The sequence below is a fragment of the Phlebotomus papatasi genome, chromosome 2 (genome assembly GCF_024763615.1).
Source record: "Phlebotomus papatasi isolate M1 chromosome 2, Ppap_2.1, whole genome shotgun sequence".
NCBI lineage: Eukaryota > Metazoa > Arthropoda > Insecta > Diptera > Psychodidae > Phlebotomus > Phlebotomus papatasi.
In genome coordinates, this window is record NC_077223.1 from 49,580,709 (window position 1) to 49,597,169 (window position 16,461).

A 16,461-nucleotide genomic window follows, 5' to 3' on the forward strand; every position below is an offset into this window, starting at 1 on the left:
GCCACATTTTACAATACTTTTGCCGAATTTATCAAAATAAAAATTCTAAATTTGTCATATGATATTGTCATACTATTACAGAATTTCCCTGTAGGTCATGCATACCTATGATCAGGAAATTTGAAATTTTGAGTTTTTAAAAATAAAAGCTTAACAACACTGGATCTGGATGTCCTATTTTCCAACCGATTTTGGTCAAATTTGGATATTTTGGAAAGGTTTTGAAAATTTTCAAAGCAATATCCGTAATTGATTTTTCTTTTTCGAATATTACTTATTGTAAGTTCGAAAGTTTGCTACCGAGCTAGAAGTCAAACGGTAAAATATATCGACTTATGATCTCCGGTGACCCCCCAAATAAGTCGTAATTATCTAGACGTGCTTTCCCTTTTTCATCTCCACCTCCTCCTTTTGAAAAAAATCACACGATTCACAAGCACGAACTTCATAATCAATTACTCTTTTCTGAAATGGTTCAGCTTAAAGCGGTACATCGGTATACATCCAAAAAAGGGACAATTCATGTACAACATTATCTTGTGAATTCCGCAAAACTGCGATACTATGTCATCTCTTTTAAATCTTTTAACTGTCTCTTTCCGATCTTTCTTCCGAAAGAGAGTTCAGAAAATAATAGGCTTTCTTGAAAAAGGGAAATTATTGATTGTGCCCTTCTGTCCCTAAAATCCCGATCAGAGGCACTGTGGAATAAAAAAATTGAATGTTCTCTGGCCTAATGTGAGATTTCTAGGAATAAGGAGCTTCAGTCCTGGATCAAATACTACCTCAGGAACAATCTCATACGTGTATTACACTTTCTAAATCCCTTAAGATTTTTTCCCGAAGACGTTTTTCTAACATCATACTCCATCCGGAAAATTTTGTGGTCCGCTTAAGACTTTTCAATTTCACACCACTTTCCTTAAAGCAAGTTTTGCAGACGTCTCTGGTAGAACCTCAGATGGAGAGGATGCGGTAAAACAATTTTAAGAGGAAAATGAAGCGATATCAAAAATTGAATTGGAATCGAGTTTCCTTAATTCGTGTGTTTTTTTTTATTGTTCTTGAGAGTGTAAAAAAAAAGTCTGCGGTGAAAAGGTTTTAAAAGGCCTAGATCCTAGATGAACTTTTTATCCAAAAACAGGAGTGGTTAATGTTTGGTGATGAAGTTCAGTACTGGTAAGCGTAATATATCCATGATCAGTGAAAAGCACGGATTTGAGGTTTTATTTTAGTGAGTACTTTTTGAATTTTCCTTTTTGATTTTCAACAACTGAATACTCGAACTCACGAGATAGAGCTAACCGTGAATTATCTTTTCGCACGCTTTTTAGATGCATACCCGTTTACAACACAACCGATTAAATTTATTCACAAATCGGAAAACTATTCCTAACTAGAAAAATTTTAGAATGTTCTTGTCATTAGTAATATGCTCACGCTCAAATAAAAAAAGGGTATTCGAGAAAAATAAATCAATTACGATTACTTGACCAATTCACTACCGATTGAGACTAATATAGCCGGATATGTTAAGACCTTTCAAAAAAAATCTAATTTAACCAAATCGGTTAAAAAAGCTCTCCAAAGTGGTTGACCTTTGACCATCAATAATTCAAAATGGTGATTTTTCCGGTCATATGCATGTTTGGACGAAACGTTAGGCTCTCCGGAAATAAAAGAAATCTATATTGCTGTTTTCGAAATAAAGCAAAAAACATGATTTTGGAGGGGCTGGAGAGAGTGAGGGGAATAAGGAGAAAGACGTTTGGATATAATGTTTTTTTATTGGGGGTCATCGAAGACCAGAAGTTGATATCTTTTACCGTTTGAATTTTATATGGGTCAGAAGACTGCAAAAACGCTAAGAACAGTATTTTTGAAATAAAACCATTACCGTTACTTTACCGATCCATTCCGATACCGATGCAGTCGGGGTTAGAATTAAAAAACCTTTCAAAAAAATCCAAATTTGACTAAATCCGTTGAATATTAGGCCCTCCAGGGAAGTTAAACTTTGACCTTCAATAATTCAACATGGCAATTTTTCCGGTGAAAGGTGTCAAAGAACGAAATGTTCAGCTGGACTCCCTCCAAAACATTTCCGAAAGTGAATGAAATCGACAGGGTCAATTTTGAGATAAGTCGAAAAATCATATTTTTGGAGGAGATGGACGGGGTGGATGGTGATTTGGATAAGTTGGTTAGCTAGAGCATGTTGACTTGTAGCGCGGGGGTGGGGGGTCACCGAAGACCGGAAGTCGATATCTCGTATCGTTTGGAAGCCAATATAGTGAGAAGTTGAAAAAACTGCTCTCTCGTGGAGTTCTAACAGTTAAAATATTTTTTTAAAATACTTTTCTTGCTGATAAAGGATATCTCGATTAACTGAATAGAGAAAAATTGAGACATCAATAAAATATAAATTTGATCATTAAAAAAAACTACTTCTGCTCGAAACATCCCCAGTCTCCCTCTATATTAAAATTAAAAAAGAATAGATAAAATTGGATTAGTTCGAACTCCTGAATTCGATAAAAATCTTATTTATACGAAACATTACGAACATCACTGATATCTATAGAGAAGACTGAAACGAAATGGTCTCTTCTTCTTCTTTCTAAACATCCATACGATCATCAACAGTTCTGCAGCATAAATTTACAATTCTGCGGTGTTAAATTACTCGAAAGGAAAATAATACAGTAATAAATCAAATCAGTGTTCTGTGTCGTTTTGTCTATATTTTCCACTCTTGCCCACGAAAGTGAAAATGATGGAAAGTAGAATATTGCTTGAGAATCTCTTTCGTTTTGAAATTACAAATCAGATTTGTTTCTTGTGAGCATTTAAGAGTACAAACGAGCATTTTTATCAAGGATTTTTTTCTCTTTAATAATATTTTTTTATAACTCAATAAAAAATGGGATATATTTTTTTTTAATTTGAATAATGCAACCTACGAGATACTAGATTAATGCCCTAGAAACTTTTATGATTTAAGCCGAGAGATGGCTTAGCGTAAATCAAGTATTGATCAGATAAAATTTCCATCAGTTTCTGACTAATCCGTCTCTCGGCTTAAGCCGAGAAGTGGCTTAATTGTGGGAAACTGTTGGGAATTTAGTCAAATAATGATTTTGATTATAATTACGTTAAGCTGTCTCTTGGCTTAAGCCGTAAGTGTGCCTACACTGAGAAAAAAAAAGATGGTGCGATTAACTTTTTTTCCTCGGAAATTTAACACTTTTTAGGTGTAAAAATATATCAAGATTTTTTAATGTTAATTTTACACCTTTTTAAGGATAAAATTAACATGAAAAAGGGTAACTTTAACCCCCAATACACCTAAAAAGGGTAATATTTACACCGATTTTGGATCAATACTGCAGGGTAAAATTAACATTTCTGGAATGTTATTTTAACTTTTTCGGATTTCTCTGTGTAGGGCAAAAGGTTATCTTACTTTAAAAAACAATCCACTTACTTTGAGCATTTCCCATTTGTTGAGAATCTTCATGGCGAAAATCTGATTGGAGGTGATCATTCTGACGACACAAACCTCACCAAAAGCGCCTCGGCCAATCACTTTGAGTATCTCAAAATCCTCCCGACACAATCGAAGTTGCTTAATGACCTGGACAACTGGTTTGACTGTGAATAAATAAAATAATGTTAGAATAATCGCTTAGGGAATTATTAAGAAAAAACCTTTAGTCTCTACCTAGTTCTATGAAATCCGATACAGTCTTTTCGCGTCGCAGAGACGAATTGCAGCACTCATCATAGAGCGCCAGGAGACAATCTAAAAGTGTCTCAACGGATATCCCATTTGTGCTTTCCTTGGCGCCATTTGTAGCAATCTGTTCCGGTATCTGTTCCCCATTGCCACTAAGTGCTTTCTTCGATACATGACCATTGCCCAGAATCAGAGCTTCAAGCTGCCCAAACCGATTGTGCTCGAGAGATGATCCTGATAATTCAAACATGATATTTTTCCTTTTTTACAAATTCCTTTCTCTTACAAAATGCATCCCAGATTTCTCACCTTTCTTGTGAGATTCCATACCGCCAATTTCGTCACCAATACGCTTATTACTCTTTCGACTTTCTCACAACTGTACAAGAAAGTTTGTGTAGTAAAAACACACATACAGTATTATGGTTGAACTCCTACAGACATATTCTGAAAATAGAATATTGAGAGAGAGAGGAAAATTTACATGCTATTTTTCACGCTGACGAGGGAGAATGTTGGAGAATGTCGCTCTGGCAGAGCCCCAAATTTTCCGGAAAGGGATGTCAAGTGTAAAGAAGCAAAATCTTCACATTAATACAAAAAAAAACTTAGAAACTTTAGCTACCAAACTGAATTCTAAGTAAAATGCATAGAGAAGGTCATTTTATGCTGCATTCTCTTGTAGGAAAATTGAAGAATTTCCGTATTAGGCAGATTTTGTTGTTTTTTTTAATGTTGTTTCACTTAAAATACAGTTCTTTGAATAAATATAGACTCAAATAACATACACGTTATTATGATAATTAAAAGAAAATTAAACAAATTTCTTGGATACTGAATTTAAGTGTCTCTAATTCCAAAGTATCACTTTTAAAAGTAAAATGGAAAAATTGATTTTCCAATGTAAATTTATAATTTAGCTAAATATTTTTGAAATTTAAGTTTTTTTTTAATACTTGAATAAATCAATTTGCAATAAAATCCCTTGAACTTGAAAATACATGAAATTATTATGAAAAATTTTATGCATTCTTTTAACGGAAAAACATTTCTGATGGAGGCTAAACATGTTTCTATGAAGGAATTTATTGATCAGGTTAATAAAACAAGATTTTATTTCTGTAGATAAAAATTAAAATTATGAAGATTTATCGAATATTTTGTACTTCTCAAAAAATGAAAACAATTCGTTGTTTATTGACAAAAATATTCAATAGAAAGTGATATGTTTAATTTTAAAGTAATTGTTTAAACTCTGGGAAATTTAATCATTTCTACAATTGAGAAAGATTTTAACATTATATTTAATTTTTTCATATATTAATAAAAACAAAATTTCCTAAGGAAAAAATAAATTAAGGAATTTCCTATAAATTTTCAAAATTAATTCGGTTTCGATTTCGCACTTCCCCGATTTGAGTGGCACCTTTACATCAACTGGGTGTCATGAGATAAAAGCCCTGAATCAATTTATAGTTTTTCCTATACAGTCGAGTTCCTCCAGTTCCTCAAATTTGAACTCCTCAAACTTGAACGACGGTTGAGTTCAAATTGTAAAATTTAAGGTTATGTGAATAATTTTTTTTTGCGCGGAGTCTGAATTAGGACAATTTTTCTCTGGTAAGACTCTCTTAAATTCGGGCATTTGAGACAGAAATATCAACCGAATTAAAGCTTTTTGAGATAAAACCGGATACCGAAAGTGTACAAAATTTTCTAATTCTGTAGAGGTGCAAAATTAAGCAGGGGTAAATATAAACAATGAACAAAGTGTTATATGATTAAAGTAGGAACAGATCCTCACATTCTCTAAATAAAATTATAATTATAATCCTGTTATGCTATAATTTAGAATATTTATAAAAAAAATGGGTACAAAATTGTAATTTTGATGTTACTGTTTTTAGCTTGGTACATATGAACTTCTGAGTTTGTTAGTCGAAATATTTTAGTTTTATTATGTTTCCGTTTGACGACAATCAACTATGAAGAAACTTTTTATTTATTTAAATCGGATATAGGGGGTCCGTGGTGCAATTGGTAAGAGCTTTCGGTTCTTCGGGTTCTTGGTGTGACTTCCCGCTCAACTGTCACAGTTGCGAGTGCAAATAACTGAAGCGTCTTAATAGAGATATTTCACCCAAACACAATGTTAATCTGAATAAAAATTTGTAAACTGAAAAATGTACAATATGGTAAAAATTCCGGTAGGGGAAACCGGGGTAGAATTAGCCACCAAATGAAATTTTTCATTGCGTATAATTTGTACAAAAACTGTTTGTATGAGACTTATAAATATTTCAATGAATAGTAAGGGAAGTCTATGTTTAGAATAAAGTGTGGCTTCCTCAATATTCCTTCGATGGCAAACTATAAAATGCCTCTATCTAACACTATACGTGACTAATTTTGCCCCAGTCTCCCATATATCAAAATAAATAAATAAGAAATAAATTTAAATCGGAAATAAACTGGTTTGTGAACAAAACTTGGGGTGGACTCTAGACTGAGATGAGCTACTCCTAAGAACTTCTGCACTTGCACGACGGTCCAACAAGAAGATCAAACGATTCTCTCTTTTCCATTCGTATGCTTATTCGTTACTAATAGTCCTATAAGATATTCGCCTGACAGTCGTCTTCACCACCCTCAGAGGTCTGACTCTGGGAAGAACGCTATTGTCTCGAAAGAACGGGAATTTTTCCAAAGTAGAGCATTTGTTGCTTATGGCGGATTTGATTGCTTCTACATTATGGCGTGGACACATTAGTAGGAATTTTCGTGATAAAATTGTCTTAAAAAAATGATCTCTCTGCCTAAAAATCGGCGAGTACCAAATACCAACCGATTTCAATTAATTTGAAACATATGTATTTACCGGTGGCAGTCAAAATCCCGAAAGTCAAAATCCCGAACGCCAAAATCCCGAAAAGGCCAAAATCCTGAAAAGGTCAAATCCCGAATTTTCAAAATCCTGAAAGGAATGAAATTATATGGAGGAAAATGTTTAGAATAATTTCCTAAGACATAGAAGATTTCCCTTTGCCTCCAGCAAGCGCGGGTAGAATCGTGGGAGTAACTGTGACACTTTTAAGAACTCGGGATTTTGGCTTTAGGGATTTTGGCCCTTTCGGGATTTTTGCTTTCGGGATTTTTACTTTCGGGATTTCGGCGTTCGGGATTTTGGCTTTCGGGATTTTGGCATTCGGGATTTTGACCGGGACCCGTATTTACAGCTGAATTCTGCTATCCTTAAAATGACACTCGCGAGGTAGTGCCATTTTCTCATATTTGGTTAAAACTTTGTTCGAGAACTACTGACCAGTAAGCATATTTCTGCTGATCGACTTAACAAATATATGCCGAAAACGCTGTTTTTTTTCACTCTGCTCGCTGGGAAAGAAATGGAAATTTTTGTCAAAATATCATTTAAAAAATGGTCCTAGTGTGTAGAAGCTAGGTAAAAAGGTATTATTGACACTATTGATACTGTTGCTATATGGAAAGATATTTAATTTGTATACTTTATGTTACACTGGCACTGCTTAATGAAATAATCTTTGGAATGCCAGGCCTAAATTTTCGGGTGAAAAAAATAATGACTAAAGTACCCTCAAGTCGACCGGTTCTTTAACTCGGCCAGTGGAATTATTTAACCAATTTGTTAACGTTTTACAGTAAATTTCTATGACAATTTCGCTGATTTTCATTATGTATATTATAAGAAATCATTACAATGTTAGACCGGTTAGACCATATTATAGCAAATCTAAGTAAATTGGATAAATAACACGACTGGCCGAATTAAGAAACCAGCCAACTACAGGGCATTTTAACCTCATATGTGTCCCGAAATTAGCAATATGTACCTTATCCGGGGCACATGTAGCGAATCTGTCATACTTTTTTCAAGATCCTTTTTAAAACAGTAGAGTAATTCTGTAACAGTATGACAATGCCATAGTGGAATGAACACCTATTGACACTTTAAGAACTCGTGTCAAGACTTACTGATACCTTTATGCATACCTTTACTGATGCATTATATAAATTTCTACATTTTGACAAAAGTGTCAAAATAGGGGTTCCCTGTCGAAGAGATGTTCCTTCGACCCTATGGCAAATTTGAATTTTTTATATGGTAAATTAGGAAAAACTAATCTTAAATCCGACTCATTTAAGTTACTAATCCTTTATTGAGTTCTTTGCAATGGCCATTCAATGCTCACTGGGCTTTAATATTGTCCTGCGCTTCCAAATTTTATCACAAAACTTTGTCATATGACATTGTCACTGTTACAGAATTCCCCTCCAGGTCAGGGATTTTAGAAATTTCATAGAGCAAATATCCTAGTTTTACTGGCAACATGTATAAAATTATTAGACATTATAATTTTTTTCACAAGTTATATGCTAATGAAACGCTTAACTTTTGCTGGCTAAATGTACCCCGGCCTCCCCTAATAATCCAAAAATTTTCAAAATGCCACTCAAATCGCGGAAGTGCGAAATATTTTTCTCATTTTGTAACACAACATTCCAAAGTCATACAAAATTATTTAAGATGAGGTGTAGTACTAATGGATATATTTAAATATCATCCTATATTTACTTATAGCACCATTAATATTCTTTGAAATATTTTTGGCTTTACTCTGCGGGAAGAGAAATCAGGTCCATTCGCATCAAAAACTTCCACTATTCTCATGGTTTTTTTATTCCAAAAAATGCAACCACTTCCATTTCCTCACTATCGCTCACGCCTTTTTCTAGCTTTTTCATGGATTTTTTGTGGAAAACCCTATTTTTCCACACAAATTCTCTTTTTTCCCAGAGAGCCCTGTTGGAAGGGGGGGAGACACACAAAAGAATGAGAAAGTACAATATCGCCCGCAATGAAAGCAAAAGAGATAGCCCAATAGAGGAAGAGAAAGAATGAATGAATGAAAATTAATATGGCAGTCTTATTGATCCACAAATCCCAGACAATAAACTCCCTATGTATGACTTTTCCTCAACCTTCTGCGACATTTCTTCGATTTTCACTCCGTGGCTGGTATATTTGGTTCTTTGAGAGTATTGGGAGTTGGTTCATTGAGTGCTAAAATAGCTGATTTAAGTGAAAAAGCACGCAAAAAGGTGTTTTTGGCGAGAGTGTTTTTTGTGTGGAGATGAGGTGGGGGTCAATGAAAAGTGATTTTTCACCACAATTGCTGCCAAACTCACGTTATTTTATTGTCGCAATTGTTTCATTAGCACTAGGACATCACTTTTTCACTAAAATCAATACTAAATTCGTTAATATTAAACAAATATTGACTATTTTTACTGCGAATTTTCACTCGGAGACGACGGCATATTCTTCTCAGCACACTGACATTTTCTTCTTCTCTCTTTCTCTGTGATGATCTTTCTTGCATCACTCTGGCAACATTTTTCTAGCACATCTAGTGAGATTTCTAGCAGTAGCGCCAAAGTGCGATTGTGTTTGAATTGTATGCGATAGGTGGGAAAAAAAGAAGATGAAAAGGAGTGTGATAATATGTTTATTGAATGACGAGAGGTGATTTGTGTGTGTTTCCATCCACAGGTAATGACTTCTCAGTCATTCTCTCTATATCTTCCAGTGCATGTAAAATGCTTTCGTTGTAATTCAACACAGTTAAGTGCTACTTTTCAGCGGCTCTGCTTATACGTACCAACCAGTTAGCTCATTCAGTTTGATTCCGTCACTTCAGCGGAAGCACAAAGATTTTGTTGTTCCTCATCTAGGAGGGGATTGATCAAATATCTCCTATATCTCCTAGATTGAAATTCTATCTCCTGAATATTTAATTACATACGTGAGTGTGAGTGTATAGTGAATATTTTGAACATATCCGGATTTAAAAAAAAAGGTGAAAAGAATTTCAAGAGAATTTCTAAAGAGTGGTCTGCACTCGATGTGTGATTGGGTGGAAAAGAGCTGATTTAGCAGGGAATTGGAGCCTTACCTGACACTGTGGCGCTTTCAAAAATTCACCTGGGTAGTCGCAGACTGAAGAATTCCATCATAACGGTAGCTTCCGGAGTGCGAAAGGTGGAATTATATTTTGGCAAAAATCAAGCATCGTGAGAAAGGTACAGTGTGACATACATAAAGGTATACGCAATATATGTGTTCTCATTATGTACTGGGAATCTTCTGGACATAATAACATTCCCGGACAGTGAATTTGGCACAGTCAGAGACCAGTTGGGTGGGCGAGTTTGGAGTGTGTTGAAGAGATTGAGCGAGAAAATGATTTGAAAAGGTGGATTATCTTCTTCATTGATTGACCTCTTTTGCGGACTCATCGCTGTTACTTTCTTTATGTGCTCGTCGTGTTTCTGTCATTATTTGGTTACTCTTTTTTACAAGAAAGTGAGGAAAAACGATTGAGAGTTATTTTCGTGGAACACTTCCGCTCAATTAGCATTCTCATTTTTGGGGTAGAATTGCTGAATAATCCCATTGATATGGTTTTCCCGCCAAAATATTTTTCCATGACCATCTCATCATTTTCAACTTGCCAAAGATAACATTCCTGGGGGGCTAATTGTGTGGGAGGTAGATTCTTTTGATAGTTGAGTGTGTCGCAGAGATCTGAATCTATGACGGAGTTCATCCAACCGACGAAATAGTTTCAATACTTTCACCTGCCATCGTCTCATCGACCAGAATTCATGGCACACATCCACATTGGTTCATCGGTGTACCTCACTTGGAGCACTTTTTTTTTGGATCTTATAAGCCACATTCGGCCTCCTTCTCGGCCCCACCGAAGAGCCTAACAGCCTCCAGTAGAGTCTCCCTCAATAGGTTTTTATGTAATAGAGGTCTTTTTTTATTCTTTTTTTTCTCTAGTCTCTGGCCCAACATCCCACTATAAATGCTATAAACTTCATCTATAATTCACGCATGCCGAAGAATGGTTTACCTCGTATGCGCCCCTTTCAACCTATGGCCACGGGAACTCATTAAATATTAACCTCTTATTAGGAATTATGTAAACGCTCCCCCTCTCTACTGCTTCTTTACATTGTATGAATTGCCCCCAAAAAATTTCCATCCCGAGAGTGCATTTTCTCGCCATGTGCTCTTTTTCCAGCCATCTGCTTTGATATGACCCCTCGAATATCACTGATATCAACGCATACTGCCCAAAATCTCCTCACCATAGCTCACGGAATACATGACCTCCATGACCTTATTTAAACGTTCTTCATAATTTTAACGGCGCCAAAATTTTCAAAATAGGAGAGACTGGGGCAAAAAGTGACAAATCGAAAATTCCAAAATTCAATATCTTGAAATATAAAAACGATAGCGGCTTAAGTCTTGACGGACCGCAGCATATGCTGCAAGCCAATTTCATAATTTTTTAATCAAAAATATCTAAGGTCAGGAATTAATTGAGGTCATACAAAAAATATCATACATTTGGATATCCTTATAGTTTGTAATCATCCACAATAATAGGATTTTTATCAGTTCTGAATAATTAAAAAACACTGTTTTTCACAGAATATTCATATGCTGCTTTGGGTACTCAGAGTCCCAAAAGAGACGAAAGAGTTAACCCTTTAAGGACGATTGGAACACCGGTGTCCCATAAAGAAAATAATTTTTCCTGACTATCTAAATTTAGTGTTTTCTTATGTCTCTGTAAATTGTAAAGTAGAAGGTTGAAGGTATCTAGAATATTTTTTTGCAAGTCTCTAGCTATTTGCTATGTAGTAAATATTTAAGCTTAAAAAATGGCGAAATTTTAAATTCTCAAATTCATAATTTATTTTATTTATTTTTTATACTTCCATTTTTTTAAGCAAAACTTTTTGGGAATAAAACCTACAATACTCACAATACTCATACGTAATATTTTTCATTAAAGCGAAAAATATTATTCATTGGTATTGTCAGAAAAATTACTTAAATTTTTGGGCTATTTTTGTCCCTATCGTTCATAGAAGCACAAAATAAACCGAAGTACAGTTCTGTCTCTTTATATGCACACTCTCTATATGCACAGCTTTTGTGTCGGTTGCATTCAAAATCAATTTGTTTACATTTTGACAAAGTAATAAAGAAAATTATTTTCTTGGTAACTAATTTTTCTCGTTTTTAATTATCTTAATTTTATTTTTTCTGTCTCATATTATAGTTAAAATAACACGGGAAATTCTAGAACAATAAAAAAATAATAATTTATTAAAAGAAGGAGAAAAACCGTTGGGAATTTCAAAAAAAGTTGTGCATATTCAGAGAGAGAACTGTCAAAAAAAGTACCCAAACTGTGCATATAGCGAGACAGCACTGTAGACTCTGTTGGACTTTCCAAGGTTAGATGTCAGACTTATCACTGATTATGTTTCTCAGTTTAATTTTTATTGTTGATTTTCAGTCCGTAAAAAGTGTCTCGTCGTTAAAGGGTTATTTTTTTTTTCTATAGATAGCCTCCATAGACCTTCTTCGTTGTTGTAAGTTTCTTAGAATTAGAACAAAGACTTAAAGAAATAAAAAAAAAAAATTGAAATTTTTAGCACAGTCTTTGAAATATTTTCCTTAGAGCAAATATCAATTTTTATCTACTTATTTCCCAAAATTGAAGTACTGTAGAATATTTTCTAAATAATTTGGATTTTTTGAATACGAAACCGCTATCCGTTTTAGCATTTTCTAAAGATTCTTTTCTCCACAAACCGTTTTAATAAAAATGACCACTGGGGGTAAAAAAGTAACAAAAGTATGGGGCAAAAAGTAACAATAACCAAGCTATTTCTGATGTCTCACGGCAAAAAGAAACGTCATTGTCATGTGTCGCCGATTGTCGTTGTAGACAGTGATAGTGATGAAGATTCGAAAGAATTAAATAAAACGCAATGTATACAGTTTGGAGGATAAAAATTCTGTCGAGTTTTACTGAATCCAAAATATTTAGTTACTAGATGATTTTCGGCCAATAGGTTGATTTCGCAATAATTAAAACACAAATATGACCTTTGGTTTCTTCTCCTTTACTTTCTCAAAACCTATTATATATTTTTAAAAATATAATATTTAGTTTAAAGCAAAAATATTTAGTTTAAAAAGAACACAAAACACTTTTGTCCAAGGGGTAGATATAACTGTGCCGCTCACGGTTCACTCGAGTGTCGATCTGTCGATCTCTTGCCGATCTGCCGCAAGTACATCTACAAAATTAGTGTTTTCAGTACAGTGCGTTAATACAGAGGTGAGCAAGAACCGTTTGAAACCAAATAAACGTCAAATGAGAATTGTACGTCAATGGTCAAAACGGGACCTGCACAAACTTATTTGACGTTTATTTGATTTCAAACGGTTCTTGCTCAGCCCTGCATTAAAATTTACCACTGGAATTGTCTGTAGGAAATTTATAATGTTACATGAGCTTAAACGAACGCAATACGTCATAAGAGCGAACTGTCAGTTAAATCCGTCAATTCTTCGTGCCGATCGTGCCGATCTGACGATTTCTGGCCAAATTGTGCCGATCTGTCGATTTCTTAGCAAAATAGTGCCAATCTGTTGATTTTTGTCGCTCACGGTTCATTCTGATAGCCACTTACAGTAGACTAGACTCTCTCAAATTCGGGCATTTGGGACGGAAATGTCAACCAAATTAAAGAGAAATTCGGGCATCAAGTTGTTTGAAATGTAACGATTTTTTGTTCATTTGCATACTCATATTGAGTTTATATGTGCATTACTATTATAAATTGCATGAAAACCACTTAATAATGCAAAATCACATCAAAACTAAGACAAATCATGACAAATTTGAGCATATTTGCTTCATTTGATAATCATAATCGAACTTGAAAAATGTCAACAAACTATTTTCGAATTCAACTGCCGCCCGAATTAAAAAGTAGCCCGATCTTAAAAGAGCCGAATTAGCGAGAGTACTGAATTCACCCCTTGCTTCTTTCCATTAATTTTTTGTTTTTTATTTATTCTGCACTTAAGTGATATTTACTTGGCAACTCTTTGGCAGATTTCGTCAAATTAATCTCGCTCAATTCGCCATTTTCGTCTTTTCAGAGTGATTGAATAGAATTTTCTTGCCAAAAATAGCCTTTATGCTTTCGCCACACCTTTTAGCTCAGTCATTCATGAAGTCAAAATTCACGCCTCTTTCTATCTCAAAAGGTTTGCATAAGTCTGTCATATTCTTTCGGACTCAAAATTGGACTGAACTAAGTTTAATTTGGTCTGACGTTCAGAAGAAGAAGAAGAGTGCGAAAGAGTGGGATAGACATATACTAAGCTTTTAGGAGAGAAAAAAGGATGTGAATTTTGACTTTATGAAATTTTCCTGATCTAAAAGGTGTGTCGGAGCCATTAGAAAATAATTTGAAAAGCGTTTTTCTCGTTCAGATAGAGAAAACGCTGTTCTAAAATGTTGTAGAGGAATAAATTTACTATGAAAATGTCATCTAAGTATTTTTTTTTTAATTTTCGGGAGCCGATAATAAAACGAATCAAAATGTGATAATTTTACCCCATGCCTGATACTAATTGCCCCAGCATTTTTGAGAATGGTCACAAAATTACCTCTTAGAAAACGGCTTGTTAAATGTAATTCCTTACAAAATAGAGGAAAATGACTTTCACAAAGTTGTAGAGCGGTAAATTTCCTATAAAACTGCGGTAATTAGAAATTTCTGAAGCGATCTGGGGTAGCTTGTAAAAAAAAATAAAATATCTGTTTTGTGACTTTTTGCCCCAATCTCCCTTACGGCTGTCGTGTGATTTTATCTCAAGAGATAGTCACAGGTGAAGAGGGATGCTACACCTGCAATCCCTGCAATTCCCAATGCATGAGGAAATCAAGATAAAGCTGTGTTTGTTTTTCAAATAAGGTCGTAGAATAGGGATTGACGTGCCGAAAATGTTTTCTCGATTGATCGCTATTCTGTGTTGAATGATCCTCAATACCAAATCAATTAATTATATTCGCGGCTTCCATTCACTAGTATTGAAATTGTTCAAATACCCAACTTTTATTTATTGAAAAAACATTTTATACATTTTATTTGTACAGAAAATTAGCCAATAATATCGTTGGTTGCATGGACCGTTGTCGTATCTGTATTACTTTTGTATCAGTATTTTATACAAAAGACAACGTGTTGTTTGCATATGCAAATGCCTAAATAAATGCAGATACCACAACAGTCGATACAATCAACGATACGGACGATACATTACACAGGTGATTAGGTGTATTTATAGTTAACACGCACATTGACGTTAAAGAATTAACTTTAGACTCCTTGTGATTCCATTCTTAAGATACCAGTTTTTCCATTTAATATATTTTATTTCTCTGTTGGACTTTCTGTGTTAATTATTTCATTGTTTGTAGTGCTATCTTTGTATGTCTCGGACAATTTTCTGTGTTTAATTTTAATACAGTGAATATAATTTTGAAAAAATGTACTTTGTAGATTAAGACCGAAAACGATGTGTGATCTCTAACAGGAAATTAATGCAAGATTTTTTGCTTCAGTGATTCGCAGTATTGAGTTTGACTCTTTTTTTTATAAATGTTTTCTCTAGCATTTCAATCAATTCTCGATGAATTTGTTAGCATTTTTACCATGAATTATTTCGCAAACATTTATGTGCAAAATGGTATTTTCCGGGATTTAATATCAACAAGATTCTACTGCATAGATCAAATAAATTATGTTTTTTTTTGTTCAAATATATTCGCCTTGCCTCTCAACAAAATGAAAATGTAGTTGAAAAATAAAAACTTTCTTACTTGTTATTCGTAAGTTATTGTTATCTTAGTTTTGTACGCTTAATAAAAATATAATATAATATATGGATTAGATTTCTGTGGAGACAACTTTTGTACACAGCTTTTGTGATTTCCAGAGCGAAAGTGATAAGATGTGATGTGTGATGAGTATAAAAACGTATATAGCGAAAATATTTATTCGAAGTAACATCCCATATCATTCTCAATGTATCAATTGCCTTTTTTTGCAACATAATGTTTAAAAATAAAATCTCGAGGCAATTGATGAGGTCAATTCAATGGTGTGGTTGTGACGAATAGCAAAGATTAAGTGAAACTGTTTCATTCGTAGAAGACAATTAAGGAAGGCATTTTTCTCTCCATCGTCAATTGTCTCTGTCTGTGTTCAATTCAATTGATTGTTTTAACAAAAACAGACTGAATGCCTTTCATGTGGAAATCTTTCTTTCAGTTCTCTTTCATGGGTTCACTTGTGATACCAGAAACATAGCAATATGAACTTCTTGAGCCGCTTCAAGCTAGTCATCTTAAAATTAGTGATATACAATTTATCAAAAGGTAAGTCATAGTTTCATGTTCTATGCACCACATAATCCCTTTCATTTTGTTACGATAGTATTTTTGATATTTTTTTGGCAGTTTGTATACGTAATCTATTCTCCGAGAAACGTGTGTGCGTGCGTACACGAGATTCACAGCTTAGCTTATCTTATAGTTTAAAAACATTTAGATTTTGGGAGACTCTACTGGGAAGTTTCTTTATTGGCCACGCAAATCGCATTTAAGTCATGCTAATATACTTTTAAAATAGTAGGGGAGACTGGGGCAAAAAGTCACAAATCGAAAAATTCAAAATTCTATATCTTCCAAGGTAAAAAAGATAGCGGCTCATTTTTTTTTCTATAGATA

General features: G+C 34.1%; 2 protein-coding genes across 3 annotated transcripts in view; one reads left to right on the forward strand and one right to left on the reverse strand.

Moving 5' to 3' along the window:
* LOC129801448 (serine/threonine-protein kinase Genghis Khan) overlaps positions 1 to 9,139 on the reverse strand; it is a 38,457-nt gene extending 29,318 nt beyond the window's left edge. The window contains exons 1-4 of the mRNA XM_055846510.1: positions 8,966 to 9,139; positions 4,049 to 4,186; positions 3,725 to 3,973; positions 3,488 to 3,654 (exon numbers count right to left, since the gene is read on the reverse strand). Of these exons, the coding sequence (XP_055702485.1) occupies positions 3,488 to 3,654; positions 3,725 to 3,973; positions 4,049 to 4,067 (435 nt within the window). The 5' untranslated portion in view covers positions 4,068 to 4,186; positions 8,966 to 9,139. The remainder of the gene's footprint in view (positions 1 to 3,487; positions 3,655 to 3,724; positions 3,974 to 4,048; positions 4,187 to 8,965) is intronic.
* A 123-nt stretch (positions 9,140 to 9,262) lies between these two features.
* Positions 9,263 to 16,461, forward strand: part of LOC129801481 (sphingomyelin phosphodiesterase) — a 28,131-nt gene continuing 20,932 nt past the window's right edge. Inside the window, exons 1-2 of one of the 2 annotated variants that reach the window (XM_055846583.1) lie at positions 9,263 to 9,859; positions 16,004 to 16,110. In XM_055846583.1, the coding sequence (XP_055702558.1) occupies positions 16,047 to 16,110 (64 nt within the window). In that variant the 5' untranslated portion in view covers positions 9,263 to 9,859; positions 16,004 to 16,046. The remainder of the gene's footprint in view (positions 9,860 to 16,003; positions 16,111 to 16,461) is intronic. The other variant, XM_055846581.1, reaches the window with a different exon arrangement.